General features: G+C 41.3%; 1 protein-coding gene across 2 annotated transcripts in view; it reads left to right on the top strand.

Annotated features, from left to right (window-relative positions):
• The window catches only part of UBE2F (ubiquitin conjugating enzyme E2 F (putative)), a 90,143-nt gene that overhangs the window by 19,373 nt on the left and 48,273 nt on the right, over nt 1–22,497 (top strand). For both annotated transcript variants that reach the window (XM_031968212.1, XM_031968213.1), the window contains exons 2-4: nt 10,446–10,579; nt 18,349–18,378; nt 20,602–20,667. In XM_031968212.1, the coding sequence (XP_031824072.1) occupies nt 10,462–10,579; nt 18,349–18,378; nt 20,602–20,667 (214 nt within the window). In that variant the 5' untranslated portion in view covers nt 10,446–10,461. The remainder of the gene's footprint in view (nt 1–10,445; nt 10,580–18,348; nt 18,379–20,601; nt 20,668–22,497) is intronic.

Raw genomic sequence — 22,497 nt, 5'->3', positions numbered from 1 at the left:
AAACAAAAACGAAAAACAAAAGAATATATCTCTTACCCATAGCTGTGAGAGGTTCTAGAGAGAGCTTTTTCTTTTATAATTTTTTCATGGTATGTTCTTTAATACTAAGATTGCATATCCATTTAGAGTATGAAGGCCTAGTTTCTTCTAGACTGCTTCCTAGTTTTCCCAGAAGTTACTTTTCAAATACTGAGTTATTGAGTTCTGTTGTTTCTGAATCTCCCTTGTCTAATATGTTCCATTATTTGACCTCTCTGTTCTTTTGAATTGACTCTTGAAGGAAGGCATAGGTAAGGAAGAAGAACATTTTCCATGGGGGAGGGTTAGGTGAAAGTTGATCTGTTGCTCTGTTGAACAGAAAAAAATCATATACCTCAAACCATTTCATCCCTCTATGACCACACCCCACAAGGTGACCCAATGAGTTCCAGAGGCCTCCCTCTTGGCGGTATTGGGGGAAGGCTACCTCCCATTCTTGGATTGGTCCGATCCTCACTCCATTTTCCTGAGCCTTAGCTTTCCTGGACTTGACTTTTTATATGTTTCCTGAAGGGGGTAGACTAAAAGGAAGGGAAAGAGTGTTAGTGGCGAGCATTCTCTCCTGAGAATTTTGACTAAGTCCTCATAGAGCTGTCTTTAGGTAAAGAATTTATACTGGAGAAATATTTCTTAATGTTATCAGTTGAAACTAAAAAAAGAGAGAGGGAGAGAGAGGCTTTAAAATTTTTCCAGAAGATTCTTTGATTATGTATGTCCCTACCCCACACAAGGGGGCTAAAATTTTTGGTAAAGGAGATCACTAGTGTATTATGCTTCCTTTAGATATTCTTTTTCTGGGGCAGAGATTCTTAACTAGGGGCTTGGAAACTTTAAGAATGTATATTTGGATAACTATTTCCATATATGTAACTTCCTTTGTAATCCTCTGTATTTGATTTTGGGTATTCAGAATTGTCAGAGAAGAGCAGACTCGGGGATGCCATGGGACAGGGAGCCTCTAGAAATAGAGGCTATTTATCAGTGGAGAAGGAGGAAAAGAGAAGTCTTTTGAAAGTCCCTTTGTTTTCTTGTACTTTATCCTTCTTTTCCGAGAACCATAGGAAAGAAGGATGGTGAAAAGAATGACAAACTGCTCTCTATTGCATATTCCTTCATCTTTTGTTTTAAATCTCCATGGAGCAGGAATAATGTTGAGGATTATTTGTGAGTTGTAATTATTCATGCTAACAGTGATGTTTTTGAGGAGAGTCTGAGAAGATGCCCTGTTTATGTTGCTTGTTTCACAGATTTTTCCTTTTCCCAAACAGTCTCTCATTGACACTGATTAGACAATTTTCAACCTGAAGGAGAACTTGCGTTTATTGGCATTAAATTTTAAGGCGTGTTCAGCTTTATTTGCAGAAAAGTGATGTCATTCAGTTTGGCTTCTTGCGGCTTGTCAGTGTTACAGCTTTTTATTTATCGATGTCAGTTGATATCGGGCACAAACCTATTGGCTCCCAATGATCAATTTACGGTAGCCACTTTCAGTGCTCCCAATGGAGGAACTGAGGCAAAAGTCTCTGGAACATTAAGGACAAAGGTACTACTAAATAATCCTTCCCAGAAAGTAGCTGGGGTAGATATCCTTGATAGAGCAACAGCTCTCTGAGCCTCCTAATAGAATAGAGCCACTGAAGAATTTGCTAGTTGGCACATCATATTAGTGACACATCTGGGTTCTTTCCCCATTTAATAGAGGGATAACCAAGAAGTGGAAAGATCATTAGATTTAGAGTCAGAAGATTAATCGGTCAGCATTCCAGCTGGCACTGGGCAAGCTACTGGAATTAAGACCTGGCTTTGAGTTCCAGCTGGAAAAGTATTTACTTTATGACTGGAGTTTTGAGCCTCAGTGTCTCATCTATAAAATCGGTCTTAAAGTTTATGCTACCTTTTTGAGAAAGGCTATGTGATGTAAATACTTGATGTCATTTAACTATGAGCTTTTTTTCTTAATGATAAAATTTGGTGTTGGGATACCCCAGTAAGCTGATGGCCTGTTCTCAGTTCAGAAGCCATTCTTGGTGCCTCTTAAGTTATTACAGTGATCCCAGTCCAAGGATGTGATCCCATACTGCTTTTAAGGGATTGGAGTATGTTTGGAGAGTATAGAATATTTTGTTCTTTTAAAGAATGTTTTATTCTGCTAGAAGGAACTAAAGGAAGTCTTCCTCCCACTCAGGGAGAGCCACAGATTAGAGGGATATGAGATGAGAAGGCCGGGAAAGCCTGTGATCTATACCCAAGCCCATTTATTTAATGAGCCCCCAAAGGATTAGATGGGAAAAGAGGCTGTTTTAAAACTATATAACCAGAAGCAGTCCCTCAATTTTGTTCATAGAAAAGTCTGCAGTATCTCATTTTGATCATTCACTTATAAAAATCAATCTATCGACCTATTTTCAGATGGACTTATGCAAACATTACTTCAAGTAGATATGAATATTGGAAAACATTGAATACAACCTTAGACAAAGAGATAATTGCTTATCAGAATAGGAAAACATAAAGTCTCTTTGATCCAGCTTATTCCTGGTAACCTCTTCCAAGAAGCAATTTAATCAGCTTATTTCATCTTGCATTTTAGCTGTCCTGTATAACTGCCTGGTCCTGGGAAATTCTGTATTAGGTTTGTTCCCAAGGCTTTTCTGGACAGATGTTCTTCCCAGTAGATGTGCTTCTTTGTCTCCAAGTCATTTGTAGAAGTTTCATAGGTTAACTACCTTCATATGGAGAAAACCAGGTCAAATGTTATGGAGCTACTCTGACAAAATAGAATTATAAGCAGAACATCAAAAGAGAAGTGCCCAATTCCCCTGGAATTCTGAGAATGTGAATTTTGACATAGCACTTGCTCTTCTGTCTTTACTCAAACCCTGTAACTTATGTAAATAGTTCTTAAAGAGGATTCATGGGGACCTGATTTGGAAAATGAGCTCTTCTGACTCTTAATATTAACAGAGACTTCAAAATAGGAAAAGAAACCTCATTTAAAATTTTCTTTACAATCACTAATACAATTTTAAATGTGAAATTCTTAATCTAATTTTGAAAACTTATTACGAAAACTTTGATCATTCTAAATCTGTATATCCCAGAAAAATAAAAGAAGAAAAAGTCATCAATATATATTCAATTAAACCTAAAGAATGTCAAGTACTTGTTCTGCTTTGTTCTTTGTCTTGTTTTTAGTTACCTTCAGGATTAAAAGAGAAAAAAAATTATCAAAATTTATCATTCAGGAATATCATGTTTACTTGTGCTTTTGTCATTATTCTTAAAAATATTTGAAAGCCATTTATATACATATGTACATGTACATATTTATATATACATGCTAGTTCTTAGAGAAAACAGTATAATTGTGTTGCTTTTCTCAAAATGAAGTTTCCTATTCCATTAAACTTAAAACTTTTACATAGAATTTGAAACTTAAAACTTTTACATCTTTATTACATATCTTTGAAAAATATCCTCCCTTTGAAAATATATATATATATATATATATATATATACATGCTTATATCTCCATCCATAGACAGAGAAAGAGATTCTCACATCATCTAGAAAAGAAGTATTACTATGCAGACCTGAATCTGTATCTAAATGCATAATCATTAAGAAGAGGGTGGCAAAATAACCATTTAGTTACCTAATTATTTAGGTTAGGAAATTGAAACAAACAGTGACCCCAAATTCAGAAGTGTAAAATTTAAAACATTAAGATTGTTCATACATGCATCCTAACATCTTTAAGAAACAAAACATTTACAATTCACCTGCCCTAGTTAAAGTTTGCTATGAATGGAAGATGAAGAGACATGGTTATAACAGTGTCAAATCTGTCTCTTCAAGGGCACAGCATAAGCATAACAGGATAAAACTTCTTTGCTCTGTTTGATTCCAAGAAAGGGTTATAGGATAACCTGTATTTTGGAACAGCCAATCATTTCTCAAAGATCCACATTATTCACCAGGTATAATAACCAGGCCAGGATTTCTTGGGTGGGAAATTTTCCTGTTCACAAAGGAAGTAGCACAATGGGAAAACTTGAGTCAAGAAGATCCAACCATTGTAGTGTCCTTCTGGAGGTCCCTGTTTGGGCGCCAAAATGTAGTGTCTGGACTAGCTCTCTGGAGGATCACGGGACCAGCCTTGATCTTAGTGGAGTAGTGAAGGAGGCAGGAGAGCCACCACGATGGATGGTCTAGGATGGAGTCTCTCATTCCTAGTCTTCTCATCCCTTAAATACCTCAGTATGATTATATCATTACAGCACACTAAGTGTGTGTGAGCCAGAGAATCATTATCTCATCAATCACACTGAGTAAGTACTAATTATAAGCACCCTGTTGTTAGTATCCCTTGTTTCAAATAGAACACAGGTGGTCACGCCCTCCTTGATTTCTCAGGAAGGGAGGTGAGCACCAAAGAGGAATGGGGAGCCAAACCAGATATTGACAGCAGATTCCTTCTGGACTAAAGGGTCTCATACCTTACCCAGAGTTCCCCCACTATCTGCGGCCCTCTACAAACCATCATGTATGCAAGGATATGCTCTCAACTTTCCGAGGAGGAGCTATTCACCTGTAGCAGTCCTCAGATCACACTCCCTTTGAGTAGCATGTAGCATTTTCCTTGAATGGTACATTATTGACATAATGATAATTCAGATGATCATACCTGAAAGCAAGATTCAGAACAATATCAAAGTGCAATCCCAAGAGATGTTTTCTCCAAGTAGCAAGCTTTAGTAATCAGTTTAGTGATCAGTATAATTATTATTTTTCTCATATCTCATAACAAGCAGCACATATAAGACCTCTGATTCATTCTTTCTAATTTAAATCCATCTTGGAGAAAAAATAAGTTATTAGAAATTAAGAAATTAATCACATTCTCTAGTGTCACAATATAATAAATATATGATATTTCAATCAAAATCCACAAACACACTACCCATATCTTAAGGGATTACATATTAACCCCTAAGGCAGACAGAAAGTCTTTAAGTCTGCAGTCTGTTGAGACTAAGTTGATTTAATAGTGTAATTTTAATACATGCTCCAGGCTTAATTTTATAATTTTCATCAGCAATAGCCAGTCAGATTTTTAAAAATCATAAAATAACCTTGCAGCCCTTTTACTTCAGTTATAATAGGTATTATTTTCTCACTTAACCATCACTTGAGAATTCTACAACAGACTGTTAGCAAGGTTAAGATTTTGTTACCTTTCCCAAACAGAAGGTTCTGAAGAACTTGAGCAGTCACCAAAGAACTTCACAGATAAGGAAAAAAAATCTATAGGCCTTTTCTCAATCAGTAAGTTGTTATTATTATCCATTTTGAAGCAAAATAAATCAAATTAAAGGTTCTAGGTGTAAAACTGTATTACACACCAAAATTTTAGGTGTAAAATGTTATCATCAATAGTTTAAACGCATGCAAGAACTTAATTTTAAAAGTTACCATCTCCTGAGACACAGACCAAGTGATTGGTAGAAGGATATTATTCTTCCCCACTATTCTAAACTCCCCAAATTTGCTCCAATTTGTTACTCTCCCACCTTCTTTCCTGGAAAGGATTAGAAAAGTATATTAAGCTGAAAGTTGGGGCCAGTACCCTCCTTCCTTGTACAAGAAGGTGAGGTTTTCTGATTATCAAAGCCCATAGACATGTCTGTAGGATGTCAAAACCAATTGTTTGGACTGCCTGTTTTTCAAATTTAGGTCAGAATTTTTCATTCTCAGGGTCTATTCAGATGTGCTAATAAGCCATTTGGAAACAGTATTGATTTTTCTATAGCCAATCTAAATCCAAGTACAGTGTTAAAATCAGAGGATACTTCTCAGGGTTAGGGAAGTTGTGGTGGTGATGGTGGTGGTGGGAACATAAGGATATTCACCCCCTGAATTTAATCCTGTCTAAACATTTTTAGAGAAATTTTTTAACTGGGCTTTATATACTTTGGATTCCTTAAAGAAATCTATTTCTTGAGCAGGACCAGGAGATCATTATATACTTCAACAACAATACTATATGATGACCAGTTCTGATGGACCTGGCCATCCTCAGCAAAGAAATCAACCAAATCATTTCCAATGGAGCAGTAATGAACTGAACCAGCTATGCCCAGAGAAAGAACTCTGGGTGATGACTAAAAACCATTACATTGAACTCCCAATCCCTATATTTATGCCCACCTGCATTTTTGATTTCCTTCACAAGCTAATTGTACAAGATTTCAGAGTCTGATTCTTTTTGTACAGCAAAATAACGTTTTGGTCATGTATACTTATTGAGTATCTAATTTATATTTTAATGTACTTAATATCTACTGGTCATCCTGCCATCTGGGGGAGGGGGTGGGGGGGGTAAGAGGTGAAAAATTGGAACAAGAGGTTTGGCAATTGTCAATGCTGTAAAGTTACCCATGCATATATCCTGTAAATAAAAGGCTATTAAATTTAAAAAAAAAAAAAAAAAAGAAATCTATTTCTAGGGGTAGCTAAGTGGTATAGTGTATAGCCCTGAAATCAGGAGGACCTGAGTTCAAATCTGGCCTCAGTCACTTAACACTAGCTGTGTGACCCTGGGCAAGTCACTTAATCTCAATTGCCTCAGCAAAAGAAGAAAAAAAAAGAAATCTTTTTCTAGTTAGTCAGGAGACAACTCATAGGAATATCTTTAGAAGAAATGGAATGAGATCCTATACTTTGTGGAATATAATTTTTTACTAAGAATATTTGAACTAGCAACTGAGCAACCCAAAAGAAGAATGATTTTGGAACCATATTTTTCTTCCAGATAGAATCACTGAAACTTTAACTGAAACCAATTTACTGAACCCTTCAAAATAAATTTTTATGTCAGTTCCAAGTTTTGTTATTGGGAGCAGGAATAACACCATAAAATAGATAACTTAATCAATAAAAAGAAAGATTGAGCTTCCCAGATGATTTGTCTTATCTTCAAAATGACACAGAGATATATACCAGATATGCATCCTTATTAGAATCCCTTAGCCCTTGATCACACCACAGTCCCAAACACTACCAGGGGTGGATCAGAACCTGAACCAGGCCGGAAAGGAGATCTCTGACTGCCCCCCTCCGGTGTCTTGCACTGACCCAGCAGTCAGAACCACAGCACCAGACCCAGTCAAGCCAGACATAATGGCCTTAACACTTAGACAGGTGTCTTGTTTACATGCCTGAATAGAAATGAGGTGTTTTAAAGAGTTTGTTTTCCTAGAAGGGCAAACAGAACACAAAGTTTGGGGGAAATGTCTCATTTTTAGTTTAAATAGATTTATTCAAATGAAAGTGACAAAAAAACAAAATGCAAAAGAATACAAAGTGCCCAGAACACAGAAGATAAATTTGTCTTCCTTGCAGGGAATTTTTTAATTTTTTTATTTATTTATTGATGAAGAGTGGGGTAGGGTGGGAAGCAGAAAGTAACCATCTTTAAATACACATACACACACACAGAGAGAGAGAGAGAGAGAGAGCGCTGTCTTTAAGACCTGGCTGTGTTTCCCCTTCAAAATTCTCCAAGTTAGTGTACATTTTGTGTACTAGAGAATTTCTGAGGTGAAAACTTTCCAACCTTATTGCCTTATTTCACTTGGGTCACCATATTTGTTATGAGAGAACTATTCTCTCTGAATTCATGTAGAGGGTTACTGCTGCCAAATACATATTCACCACAACAAAAATATAGAGGTAAAAACTTAGGTGGGTTTTGTTTGGTTTTGTTTTTTATCCTGCTCAAGCATAGTTTCAGGTCTCAGAGAATATGTAAATCCCTATTAGCAATCTCACAAGCCTTGTTAAAGGCAAAATGACATCAGACTGACCAAGAAATCACTCATTTACATTTTACAGTCTTGTATGTTTCTCTTAGGCCATGAAAGTTAAAGAGAAGATAGATCTATAATCCCATGCTTTTTTCAGTGTCATAAAAGTAGAAGAAACTTAGCTAAACAATCATAATTTCATACATTCCCTTAGGAAATGTCCTTTTTGTCCAACAAGCTCTAGAGATAAACTGAGGGATATTGAAGATTAAACTGCCCTTAGAAGATTCACAAATACTATTTGAATGGTGTTGTCAGAGGTGTCCCTAATAGAATGCCCTGTAAGATGGATTGGAACAGAGTCGTCCTTCTAATAGTCCAGGCTAGCAATGAGAGCCTGAAGTAGGGTGGTATTGACAGAATAATCACAATGGAACACATGGAGATGGCAAGAGAGTAAAAAAGTAGCCAGTTTTCTATGTGGCAGATTCTAAGAGATGTGTCAATTAGGAATATGACCAAACTTTAAAGGAAATACAAATGAGGGCTTAAATACTGAGCTTCAGGTGTTAGGACCTGTGGTTGTAGGTTATAGGGTCTAGAGCTGGAAGGACAACTAGAGGTCATTTTGTCTAACTCAGGCCAGTAAGACCAGGGACTGTACCTGGTTAGGTCACGAGTTGGGATCTAAATCTAGGCAGATCCCCTGCTTCCACAGCCTTGGCTTCTTCCTTTCCACAAGGCTTCTCTCAGAGTTGTCTAGGAAGCTGTTGGAAATATAATCATAGAATTTGGGAGAGAGGTCAGGACTCCAGAGGAAGATTTGGGAATGATCTTCTGAGAGGTGATAGTTTAAGCTCTGGGAGGAAAGCCTTGGAGAGCACTCATTCATGAGAGGGTAGATTCTACCCTCCTCCCCCTTGAAAGACATTAGAGGATTTATTTTGTTATCCTTCCCAGGAGAGCATCATGTCTCTTCTCTCGTTTTCTCAGGCACTTATGTTTCCGATGAGGGCTTCATGTCCACTGAAATAGTAGTTGTATGGTAGTCTGATTTTGAGTCAGCACTAAATTATTTTTTCCCTTTTTTAATTCAAGCTTTTTATTTTCAAAACACGTATAGATAATTTTCCACATTCACCCCTGCAAAATCTTGTGTTCCAAATTTTTTCCCTCCCTTTCCCCCACCCCCTTCTCTAGACGGCAAGTAATCCAATATCTGCTAAACATGTGCGCTTCTTCCATACATATTTCCACAATTACCATAGCACTAAATTCTAATTGGATAAAATGTGTTATCGTGATCTAAGGTTAACTGCCTTTTGTCCCTCTACAAGCAGGGACTTGGCAGTCTATCTTCTGACCAGTCTGCTCAGCCAAGCTGCTCGCCACATGTGGTTCCAGATGTTCTAGACCGTGCAGAGTGGGCTGCTAGGCTGATGGGAGGTAGAATGACCAAGGGAGAAGTTGTCCCATAATCCACTGGACTCCTAAAAGTGTCTTCTTCCTGCTTCTGCCGACAGGTGTCCCCCCTCCAACCTAAGGGTCCTTGGACTTTGAAACCCAAATTTCTCATTATGGTGGTTATTTCACATTAAGGCAGGATAGATTCTGTTCCATGTACTTAGCTGTACTTTAAACTTTGAGAAACATTATGTCTGAAAAACCTTTTTCTTGGAACAAGAGGTTTGGCAATTGTTAATGCTGTAAAGTTACCCATGCATATATCCTGTAAATAAAAGGCTATTAAATAAAAATAAATAAATAAATAAAAAGAAAGAAAAACCTTTTTCATCCTTAGCTATTTTCCTTATGTGGGAAGCAATTCTTCATGAGCACTTATATAGGATTTTTCTATAAAAGCGGTTTAAGTGTCCTTTGTAGATAAAAAGCCTTGCATGGGCCCAGCAGGACGAGGGCTGCAGCTCTCAGCTTCTGTCTGCAGTCTCCACCTCCTCCCTCCCCCTCCTACTCCCTCCATCAATGGGCAGACCCCCCCGGGACTGTCTGTCAGTACCATCCAGATAGCCAGCAGAGAAGTGGACACAGGCTGGTTTTAGCCAGAGGGAATGAGTGTTAACTCTGCCAGTGCCTGGGTGGAAATTTGCCTTTCCAAGTGCACCTGGCCCTTCTTCAGTATACCACCACTTGCTTGTATATGGTAGGTCCTTTGATGGTAGATGGGGCATCAGCCATCTCTGGGTGGCTCTCTCCGTCCTGTTGAGGGAGGTTGTTGAGGTGTTTGGCAGGAAGATCTGGTACTTAGAAGGGAGGGAGCCATGGCGAGAGGACCCTTCTGGCTTGTGGGGGTGGGAGGCAAGGAGTGTCAGGATTTCCGTGGTCTCTCCTCCCTCCTCGAAGAAGTTCCTTCAAGATGGACAGCACGGTAGTTAGTATAGGTCTCCTGAGCCTGCATTATGGTTACAGGAATTTTACAGTGAGGCTCTCCTCTTGTTCTCTCTAAATGGGGCCCCCTGAGCAAAGTTGGGCAGGTGGGGTCTTCAGTCCGAGTCTCCCACTTCATAGGAACCCACATAGGAACTTTCACGCTCGAGCTAAAGAGAATTCCTCTTGTTTCTGCTCCTCTCTCCGTTGCAGGGTAAAGGCAGCAGTAATGCTCACATTGGCGAGCAAATTGAAGAGGGATGAAGGCGTTAAAGGATCCCGTCCGTCTGGCACCACCTCGGACTCCACGCGGCGAGTGTCTGTGAGGGACAAACTGCTCGTTAAAGGTAACCGGTCAGCAGCCATCAAAACACTTCCACTCACTGGAAGGAAATCGAGGTTAGGGGAGTTTCTTCTGCAGCGGAAAACCATCCAGCCCCTGAAGGAAGGGGCTCACTGGAGAGTCTGTGTCAAAGACACCAGCAGTTCCTCATTTGGGCTTTGCAGGCAGCAGGGGCCTGGAGGATCACCCAGAAGCACGGCCTGCCCCAGAGGAGAGAATGGGCAGGATGCTCCAGCTCTAGGTACCGAGGAGGCTGGCTTTGGGCAAGACTGTCTTATGTTAAATGCCCCGGTCAGTCTTTCACACCGCAGGCACCTGAGAATCCATCAAGTCCAACCCCCTCATTTGACAGATGAGGAAAACTGAAGCCTACAAGGGCCCTGATTTGCCTAAGGCCATGCTAGCTGTTCAGTAGCGGATCCAGATTCCAAGTCAAATTCTGTGATTTCAAGTCTTAGGGTTCCCTGTGCTCCACCCCATGGCTCCCCACCAAACATCCAGAGAAGGCTGTGGGGTGGAGTGTCAGAAGAACCGTATGAGTCTTGTCTGTGCCCTTTCTCTCAGCCCCCCAACCTCTGCTCACTGCTCACCCACATGTCTGGCTGCTGAGCTGCCTCCTAAGTTCCAGGTCTGCCATGTCACCCTCTGCTCAGCGAGCTCTAGAACCTGGCTGCTACCTCCAGAACCAGATATCACCCCGAACTCTTCATCCCCTGCTCCCTCCTGTTGCTTTGGGGCTCACTTCCCCCGGCCAGGCTTGCCTCCCTGCTCTCTGTGACCCAGCAGGCACGTGTCCATCCCCGGGATCTGCTGCCCTTTACCTCCGGGCTCCCTCCAGCGTGGATCTCTAATGGCTCCTCCTTTCTTCCCCTGGTCTTCCCCTGTCCCCCAGCACGCCTTCCTCTTGTAGGCTGTCTGTCTGTTTTGTACACATGGTCTCCTCAGTGAGAAGGTATGTTCTCTGAGGGCGAGGGTCTGTGCTAGCAGAAGGTGTTTGAGGTGGAGCTAATGCAGAATGTTAGTGGCCAGACTCTTTGGAAGTTTGACCATTTTCAGCACTCATTCATCCAGCTTCTTTGGGCATCAAGGCCTTCTTGCAGCCCGTGGGACACAAATACGTGAGAATCCCTGCCGCCAGAGAGCTTAGAATTGACAGTTTGACTTTTGTGTTTCATATTTTGCTTTGATTAAAAAGGTACATTTGCATTTGCTGAGCCTGGCCATGGGAGCAACCCCATTGGAGTAGGCATGGAACTTGTGCCCAGACTCGGGGATGTCCTTCTAGAGCTGCTCAGGTGGCCATTGTTGGGGGGTATTCCTCAAGAAGGAGGGCCATCCCTCTGGAAATAGGGCATCTTGGAAGGCCCTGGGCCCCTCCTACCACAAAGCTGAAGGATGAGCTTCTGAGGGTTTTGTAGAGGATCCAGGTTGGGCGTGGTCCCTTCCACTTCTGGGATTGTCTGAAGGTCCCTCCACAATTTACAGCTTCGGTTACTGGAAAACCAATGGAATAAACCTTGCTACTTTCCCTATAGCTGAGTCTCTTAGGTGTTGTGAAACCTGAACTCTGAAATGCTGTTTGGAGCTGGCAGCCTTCCAAGGGTTTGACAGTAAAATTAAGGTGGATTTAATCCTCGTTTTATGCAATGGTCAATCCAAAGCAGCATCTGGGAGCATTAGCTCTTCATGGAGCACTTCCATTATGGTGCATCAGGAGGTTAAGCATTCAGTGAAAGGGATGGGAATCTGCTCGTAGATTCTTAGGGCACCCAAAGTTAAGCGTTTGTCCCTTAGACTCTCTTAACATTCATTTGGCTGTAATTCCAAGTGGAAGAAGTGGGGAAGCCCCCCCTGCAGCAAAAGCCAGAATTTGACCAGATGTGCTGAGGAGAGGTCTGGCGTGGGTCTCCAAGGTTCTTGCTGGAGCAGAAGAATTGGACTGACCTATTCGTTTGAGCAGAGATTTCTAAGTTGACACAATTTTCTCATGTGTGGTTCCAAGTTCTTGAGGGCTGGCTGTCTGATGACAGAAGAAAAAATGTGTGTGCTGGGTGCTGTTTCTCTCTTTTTAAAGATGGCCAGTTGGGCCTTGGGGGGGGGGGAACATCCATGGCCCTTTTTTTACAGTAGCCCAAGCTAATTGAGTGCCTTCCTAAGTCTAGCACCATTATGGGGAGCCTCTGGAAGTGGGCAAGGCCATTGGGCTGCCTGAAGAGGGACATTTGGAGCACTTAAATCTTCTGTGCTACTTCGTGGCTGGATCAGGCCCTGGAGTGGCCACAGTTTTACAGTCTGGATGAGATGGGGAGACTTGATCTCAAAATTAATATAATGTGAAAGTTTATTTAAAACCCATTTTAGGAGATTTTGCATATTGGGGTGTAAGTAGCCATAATTAGCAAGAATGTCTGTATTTGAGCAAGAATTTCTGTGTCTGCCTTGTATCAGTAAGTGCTGCATACACATGAATGAGCCTGATCGAGTGAGATTTCCCAAGAGTCAATTAGTATTTATTAAATGCCTCTTCTGTGTTAAGTGTCAGGTGAGAGTGCCTCAAGTTTCTGGAGAATCAGCTACATGGGATATCAAAATCTTGTGTCCGTAGTCTTGATTTTGTAGCTAGCAAACTCTCTAAAATTGAGTTGTGGCCTTGATAATTATAAACTAAATGGCCACTCAATAAGAATAGCCTTTCAGCTATCTCTAGCTTATTTTGAATATTACTTTTATTTTATAAAGTACTTATATCTTGAAATTTTTCAAGAATATTACCTATACATTTTCTAAACGGCCAGTGTAATTTGAAGTTTATAATCTGATATCATAGATAATCAATTGCTATTCAAATGGACTGTGAGATTTTATCTTTAGTTATGAAAGAAAAAAGATCCATTTCTTGGAAAAATGTTTATAAAATTATGCAACGTTCTCCCCACCCCCCTAGTTGCCTTTCAAAAAACTTTGGCAAGTAGATGAAATCTGACTCTCTTGGTTCTCCAAGATGGCACTGCCAAAAACAAGAAGATTAAGAGATGGACTTGTAAATGTAATTGAGCTCACTTATCCTTATATTATATGGAATCTGTGATTCTGGAAATTTTGGACCACTTGTAAAGAAGGCTAAGGACAGCAGAAAAACTGGAAATCTAATCATATCGATTACTTCAAGAATAAGATCATGGCTGCATCTGAGAAACAGTGTTCAAAAAGCTAGCTAAGGTTCCTTACCAAGAAATATCTTTACAAGATCAGTCTATGTTTGACTGTGTGGTTGTATATAACAAGGAGATTTGTGAATTGTGTTATTTCCAGATTAGCGGAGATAAGACAGGATCAGGAACTGGAAATTACATGGAGCTTTTTCTTTAGGGCTTTGCATTTTCAAGACTGTTCAAAAGAATGAGATATTTTATAATATACTTTGTGAATTTTTTCTCTTTATGAATTATTTTTTTTAAAAAAACCAACATTTGAATGTTAACTTAGGCCAGATTTTTTAAATGATACTTGTAATTTTTTATTATTATGACATCCAAATGAGGCATAGTACAGAAAATGCTCTGCATTATCTGGAAAGTCCCAATATAGTATCGACATTGATCACTTTTGAAGAATTTGGTGTTATGAAGCTTTAGTTCTACTTTGTTAGAACCCTAGTGATACCTGAGATTGGCTTTAATTCTTCCTTGAAGGGTCCTCTCCTTCTGTTATGGAAATACAGTCTCAAAGGACTGCTCTCTGGGAGTCCCAGATGTGGTCAACCTATGATACAAGGTTGTTTTGTTTTTAATTCTGTTTTGTGCCCGTACCCATTCTTTGTCTTCTTTCACCATAACTTGATTATTTGCATAGTTAGGGTTCCCTTTCTTTTTTTTTAATTGAAGTTTTTTATTTTCAAAACATAATGCAAGGATAATTTTTTTAATGTTGACCCCTGTAAAACCTTGTGTTCCAATTTTCCTTCCTTTTCTCTCACTCCCTTCCCTAGGTGGCAGGTAATTCAATATATGTTAAACATGGTAAAAATATATGTTAAATCCAATAGAGGCATACATATTTATACAATTAAATTGCTTCACAAGAAAAATCAGATCAAAAAGTAAAAAAAGAAAGAAAATAAAATTCAAGCAAACTTGAGTGTGATCCACACTCAGTTCCTACAGTCCTCTCTCTGGGTGCAGATGGCTCTCTTTATCACAAGATCATTGGAGCTGGTCTGAATCATCTCAATGTTAAAGAGAGCCACATCCATCAGAATTGATCATCATATAATCTTGCTGGAACCATGTACAATGATCTCCTGGTTCTGCTCACTTCACTCAGCATCAGTTCCTGTAAGTCTTTCCAGGTCACTCTGAAATCCTCCTGCTGGTCATTTCTAGAACAGATTTATTCCATAACATTCATACACCATCACTTCTTCAGCCATTCTCCAGTTGATGGGCATCCACTCAGTTTCCATTTTCTTGCCACCATAAAAAGGGCTTCCACAAACATTTTTGCACATGTGGGTTCCTTTAGGGTTCCCTTTCTTTTCTCAGTATCTAACTGATACTGCAAAGGACCAGATCAAAGTTTCCCCAAGAAAAATCTTTTCCTGGAGTTTCACAAAACTTTGTTCTTCATAGGAAAGATTAGCTCACCAGAAGAGAAACTGTGCTGTGTACAGGCTGATAATAATAGCTGGCATTTACATATACTTCAAGTGCTTCAAAGTACTTTTCAAATGTTTTCTTAGTTTATCCTTATAACAACCCTGGGAGGTAAGAGTTGTTATTTTCTCTGTTGTACAGATGAGAAAATTCAGCCAGTGGTCAAGTGACTTGCCCAGGATCACACAACTAGTGTCAGGCTGAATTTGATCTCTGGGTTTCCTTCCAAGTCTGATGTTCTCCCCGTTGTTCCGCCTGAGTGCCCCTAATGCTACCAGAGCTGTGTCTTGCATTGGCAATAGTGGTTGCTGAGAGGATACTTAGCCACCTTCCATATGAGGTATAAGGCAAGAGCCACAGAGTCAGCAGAGGAGAGTCTGTCCTGTTATCTGACTCTCGCCAAGAATCAGAACACCATTGCCAGGGCGCATTTGATGGGAATTAACAACCCTGTTTCCAACTCTGGTCTATGAACTCTGGTCATAGACCAGAGGAAAGCAAGCATGGCTTGGCGCATGCTATCGACTGGGGAGAACAATTTCAGAGAAAGGAGACAATGGCCAGACTTATACAGGCAGATTCATCCCAGGAAGGAACCTCAAAAATGAAATCTCTGAACACACAAAGAAATGGTTCTGGTGAAAAGAAAAAGAGTGTTGTCTGAATAGACAGTTGTGGATTAGGGAGCTTCCTGGCTCAGACTTTTAAAAACATAGAGAAGATGGAAGCAAGAACAAGAAACAGGAGATGAGCACAAAGGAGTGACATGAGGTGTAAGAATAGTGTCAGGAGACCAAGCTCAGAGTAACCTGAGGCTGGAGAAAAGACCCAGCGAGAAAAAAGACTCCTTCAGGTAGATGGAGTCATGATAACGTGACAGAAGGCAAAGTTGCTGAGCTCATCGTTTGCTTGTTTTCTCTGGCAAGGAGAAGAAACATTCTCTGGACTGGGTTGACTAAGTGAAAATGGCCAAAAGGATATTGATGGCCAGGATAAGCAGGGAGCCAGTGAGCATTTCATTGCCCTTAATGAATTCAGGTCACTAGATATAGATGAATTACACCCTCTAATACTGAAAGACTTGGCAGACATGACCCCCTTTTGAAAGATGTTAGAAAACAGGAGTCATAGCAAAGGCAGGTAGGAGACCATTTTGACTTTCTGGTGTCTGACTTGAATTCTAGAAGGGTTTATTGTAGAAATGGTCACTGAAAATCTGGAAAAGAAAATAGAGATTGCAGAGATACTTCATGGCCGCAGCATGAGTAGTTTATGCCCGACTAAATCTGTTTTCTTTGGGCTGTTAGATTTGGTGTGTGCAGGAGATGGAGTTTACCCAGATTTTAGCCAGCTCCTTTGCCACCAAAGTTCCGGTCATATCTCCTTCAGCCACCCCATCCTCACGGTGAGTCTCAAGTCCAGAACTGACTTTCTTCTTGTTGGTTCAGTGGCTCTGTTAGATAATAATAGGTGAATCTGGAACTGGTTCAGTGCCTGGATCCAAAGAACAATCATCGATAGTCCCAGATCACCATGGAACAAAGTCTCCAACGGAGTTTTCCAGGCCTTTGCCCTTTGCCCTCAGTGACCTGAATGGAGGCATGTCAGTATGCTCATTAATAGATTTGCTAATGAAATAAAGCTGGAAGGGATCGCTGACACTGGATGATTTTTTTCTATTACCACTTTGTCTTCTGATTCTCATTCTAAGACCTAAGAGTTCTGAACAGTTTTTCTTCTAATGTCTAGGCTCTTTTTTTGGTCATGGTGTTATGTGATTTTTAAATTTTTTTCTCCTCAGTCTGTTTTCCAGACCAATTGTTTATGCTTAGATATCTTCCATTTTCTTCTATTTTTTTCAGTCCTTTGACATATTGATATTTCTTGTCCTATAGAATTGTTGGCTTCTGTTTGGTTCATTTTAATCTTTAGAGATTTTGTTGCTTGGTTAAGTTTCTGTACCTCTTATGTCTAGGTATAAATTCCCTTCTAGTTCTTACTTCCAGGATCCTCATTTCTTTTCATTTTTTTCCTCCGGTACCCTCATTGCATTTATTTTAAAACACTTTTTTACTCTTGAATGATTGCTTTCAGGAATTTAAATTGACTTTATGTCCAAAGTGTGTTTTTTCTTTTGAGGCTTTGCTTATACGTACTTGGGAATCATCCTCTTCTGCCTTTCTGTCACCCTGCTAGGTTTTTATGGTAGGGTTGGTGGTTTCTAATTCCTGGCTTTGGCTTGATATTGGCTCTGCAGTGCTCCTGGAGGGAAGGCCTGGCCGCTTCTGTTGCTGCTTTCCCAGAATATTGAGAGTCATGATATTCCAGATCTTGGAGACAGATCCTGCAAGCTTTCAGAGCTCCCAGGCTTGATCCAGGCAAAGTCTGGTTGTTGCCCCTTGGAACTTGGCCAGTTCCAGGCCCAGGTGTGGGTCTGAGCAAGAGGAAATCCTCCTGGATTCGACCCCTCCTGGTCATCTGGGAATATCCACGTTCCTCAGGATGTATGTCCCTTTGTAGACAGCCAATTCCGTCTGCTTCTGTCAGTTTCTAGTAGTTTACAGCATGTCTACCAATGGTGGTGATACAGGAGGTGGGTTGGCCAAGTCGGCCAAGCTTGACCCTCCCTCTTAAGCTTCCACCATGGCTTTTTCCTTAGATCTCAGGGTTCCTGATCACCTTCCTCCCCTCCCCGCCCCAATTTGATAGGTCACTAAGGGGGAAACAGTCCCTGGGCTCTAGCAGTTGACGCTCTAATGGAGAGACAACAGTACATACCTGGCCACGTTCAAGGTAGACTGGAAGGAAACCTAAGAGGGAATAGTCCCTCTGCTTTGGACAATGCCTTATTTTTGAATAGCTGCTGTGATGATGTCGGGTCATTGACGTTCAGGAAAGGCCATCTTTAGGGAGCACATCAGCTTGCTTTGTCCTGCCGTGTGTTACTTTTTTTAGAAATCAAGTTCAGAGTTTTCACCAGCTTAGTATCAAGCTTCTTTGTAGTTAGTCCAATGTACTGAGGTTTTTCAATATTCTAGAAATCTCTGTCCATTTGGGACAGATTTTGTCAGAAATTGCATTCATGAACTGGCCCTAACTTGAGTCTTTTTGTTTTCCACAGAGGTTGCAGAGCTTGAAGCCAATTTACCTTGTAAGTACAGAGCTTCACGTGACAGTGGCTTGGTGGACGGGCGTTGCATTCTTTAATCTTGCAGGAAGCCTCCCCGTTACCTGCTCTACCCTTATTTTGGCTTCTGAATTTCCATTGTGAGGGAGGTTCTCCCCACTCCCTCCCTATTTTCTATAAAGGTAATGCTGCTGCCTTTTGTAAAGAACAAATGAAAACTGAGGTCTTCTGAGGGCAGCCACAGTGATCTCATTAGGCATAGATATTCTATAAGCCTCCATTTGGGGCTCGAAACAATCATTCCAAATAGAGGGAAGGGCTGGGAGAGGGAAATGGCCTTCTTCCACCTTAGTTCACTTAGTTTTGCAAATATCCCCATTTCAGACTTCCCCTCAGCCTCTACACACAAACCCAGACAGCTCTTCACATTCTCATTTCAGAAAGGTCACCGTTAGCCATCATTTTTTTGACGGGTGATGCTGACAATGTTTCATTTTAGTTTTAGTTTATAGAATTGTAGCTTTGGTTCAACTTTATTAGCTAATCTAGGAGGACAAATCAAAACAGATCTTTTCCTTGAAAGAGGATTTGATTCAATCCCCTTACTATTGAAAAGCACACCCAGCTGTCCTTCCTCAGCAGTGGAGACAGATGAGTTTTAACATTGCTTCACAAGGTCTCCATCTCCCCAAAACACCCAACACTAAAAAGAGATATAATTTACCTAAAAGTATTCCTTGCTGACCAGAGTCTCTGTGGCTCAATCTGAGGCAGGACATAAAATGCCAAACGACATGCTTTTGTCGTGAATTTAAAAATCTGTTCACAAATCCCACAAAAACAAGTAAACAATTTCATTTCTTATTGGGAAAAAAAAAAAAAACAGAAACAAAAATGGCATTGCCAGTAAATGTATCTGGCCTACAGGGTCTCCTGTGTCCCCCTTTACAGACTGATCACCTGGCGGGGGAGAAACTCTTTTTGGCCTAAGAATAAGCTCTCCCAGCTCTGGATCCCATGATTCCGTGACCTAAAACCATCCCTGAAAATGTCGTATCAGCAGATTGACAGATAAAATTGTAGAGAAAAGCTTCATTCAGGCCTAGAGAAACGTAAGTTCACGAACAAGACAAAAATAGAAAACGAACCGCTTTGTTTTTGGCTCCCTCTGCCCCAAAGGCCTCCTTTGATACCGTGTTGCACTGCGGTGAGCAGATGCTTTGGGCTTGGATAGTGGGCCCTGCCAGAGGAGGGATCTTGAGCTTGAGCCCAGCTCAGCAGACCACAGGCCCCAAGTCACAAGAGAGCTAGGGTGTGGGTGGACACTGCCCAAAGAGCCAGGCAGGAGGCCGGAGGGCCAGTGCGGCGGTCCAAACACCAGCCCTGGGCCTCTGCTTGGACTCCTCAGGGCACCCAGTGGTGGTACTCATTTCTAGCTGCTCACAGAGGCCCTGATTTCATGCACATTGAAATATGTGAACTTCAGGATCCACATAGAGAAACAAAGTCACATGAAAGGGATTGCCCACCAGCGGGTTAGCAGTTTGGTCCCCAGCAGGGCCCTCATCCATGCATTTCAAAAGCAGTCCTGTGACCATCAACACTGTCCTGCCGGTACCACGATAACGAGATGCAGATCGGACTATTGAAGTGAAGGGCGATTAGCGTGCTTTTCATATTTAATGCTGACAGATCCCATCTGCAAAATGGAGTTCGAGGTGTTAAGGAGAATTTAATACAATTAAAATTCCTGCACAAGTAAATGAGCTCTCTCCAGTATTTTTATACTTTGTACCTAAGTCATCTAACTATCAGTCTGTTTGTGCTTATTAAAAAATTATGTAGTGTTACATGGACAATCAAAGTCCTGGTACATTCAGGAAAGGACGAGTGCCATCAAATGAGAGAATTGTATACCTCAGTGGCTTCTGGGGTTCTAGATTCCCTTTGGAAGATGCCCAGTTTGGCTCCTTTCTTTATTCTTGGACCTGCTTTCCCAGAGGACACTGATTCTCTTCCTTTTCATGTGCAAATAGCACTTAGCCCAGTGCTTGCACACAGTAGGTGCTTAATAGAGGTTTCTTGATTTTTCCGACTGGAGCCTTTATTGTGGCCAGGACCCGGCACGACTCGGAGCGAGTTTGCCTGTGCCTGTGGCCCGGCCACTCACAGTCCTGCTGTTGGGTGGTTGTGCTGCTGTCTTCTCTCTGGCTGATGCACTTTCCTCACAATTGTTCTCTTTTGTAGGTACATGTAAAGTGAATTTTCCTGATCCAAACAAGCTTCACTACTTTCAGCTAACAGTCACCCCAGGTAATGTTTCTGGATAATTTGTACAGCCATATGTGGGGTTATTAGTGGGGCCCTCCCTCCTCTTAGGGCATATATGAGATCTTTCCTGCTTCTGGGGTCTCTGCCAGGCTATTGTGGGCATTAGAGAAGGATGCACATGCAAGAGAGTATCTAAAAAGGAAAGAGAATTTCCCCGTTTTAAAATGGTTAGATTTTAAGAAAACTCTTCCAGGTTTTAATCCTCATCACTTTTTGCAATGATGCAATTTATCTATTTGAATCAGCTTGTGGTATAAATCTCTCTGCTCCCTCATTGACAATGTGTCCTTTGGTTTTGAAAAGTTATTCACGGTGGGCGGCTAACAAATGATGGAAACTGGACGTGGTCAAAAAGAATTTTTGCTGTAATCAGATAAAATTTGCAAGATAAATTAGTGCAATTTTTAAATGGTAGATAATTCTTCTTGTAGCAAAGCAATTGAGTGTAAACAATAAGCAGTTCACATAAAGAAATAGTATTACTTCTATCAGAATGTTCTGGGGTTAGCTCAGGAGGGGAATGGGGGACTTTGAAGACCTTTGGTAAGATTGGGTTGGGACTCAGCTCTACCCCGTCCCTTCTCCATTGGGGAATACACCATGGGCATCTCATGGCAGGTTCTTGCCTGGGTGTCCCAAGAGCTAGGCTTGTCTTGGGGTGGACAAAGCCAAGACCAAAGGAGGTTTCCCACTCAGCAGGAGGGATAATGGGTGGCCAGATGAGGTCCAGAGCTGGATTCAGTTCAGGTTTCTTGCAAGATAAGCTTTTATTGTTTTCATTCTCCCTCAAAGCAAGCAGAGTGGTCCGATTTTAAGCCCTCCAGTTTCTTCCAGTTACACATTTGGCTTAATCAGTCCCACCTTTTGGAGGATCACAGCAGTTTTTTGGGGGGGCATGGTGGGAGGCAACCCTCCCAGCCATTTAGCTAGCTCATTCAATCAGTGGATCTAATGGTTATATTTATCTACTGATGATTTTTCCGTTTACAAAGCACTTTGTACCCATTAGTTCTTTCATTTCATCCATTAGCCCTGCGCAACAGGCAGAGCAATCATTCTCTGCATTTTTCAGACAAGGAACCTGAGGCTAGGAGAGTTGGGGTGCCTTGGCTTGTCAGCGTCCTTGCCTTTGTTTAAATCAGTGCGGTGGTACATTTACTTTTCTGCAGAAGGGGAGCCACCTTTATGGCTGAAAGGATGGATACCACAAGTCCGCACATCGACAATCAGTGCTGGCCAACAGAAGGAGAAAGCAGAGGCTTGGAACCTAGGGCTGTAAACCCTGTAAACCCCCTTATGGGCATCTACCAGGCCTTATCTTTCTGGTTTCTAAGGTCCAGATTTTTGGTTACTTGAGACTGACCTGGATTTTGGAACAGAGTTGAGACTGAATGCTTCGGCCTTTACTCAAGTCCCAAGCCCTCCATGATAAGAGATCAATATCTCTTCTGCTTCCCCTAATTGGGCCAAGTTTAGGTCAAGGAAGCATTTGCCCCCTTCCACTGTGTAATCACCTTCTTAAAAATTCTTCAGAAACTGTGCTGAACATGGCACTAGGCCAAGCAAAGGGGATCCAAAGGAAGGGACACCATGGGAGAGACAGACTGTTCCCAGAGCCATCAGAGCCTGCCGGGGTGGAGGACAGTCCTCTGTGTGCCTGAAGCCTGGCTGGCCAGGCACAGGGGTCTGTGTGTGATTGGAGGACAGAGATTCTATCTGGGGGGTTACTTCTTCCAAATACCTTTCTAATCCTCATGTTTCATTTACAACCTCCCAAGTATCAGATAAACCACTTTTTAAGTGAGGTTTTTA

This window comes from Sarcophilus harrisii, chromosome 4 (genome assembly GCF_902635505.1).
Source record: "Sarcophilus harrisii chromosome 4, mSarHar1.11, whole genome shotgun sequence".
Classification (NCBI taxonomy): Eukaryota; Metazoa; Chordata; class Mammalia; order Dasyuromorphia; family Dasyuridae; genus Sarcophilus; species Sarcophilus harrisii.
This window is presented reverse-complemented; position numbering and strand designations above follow the sequence as displayed.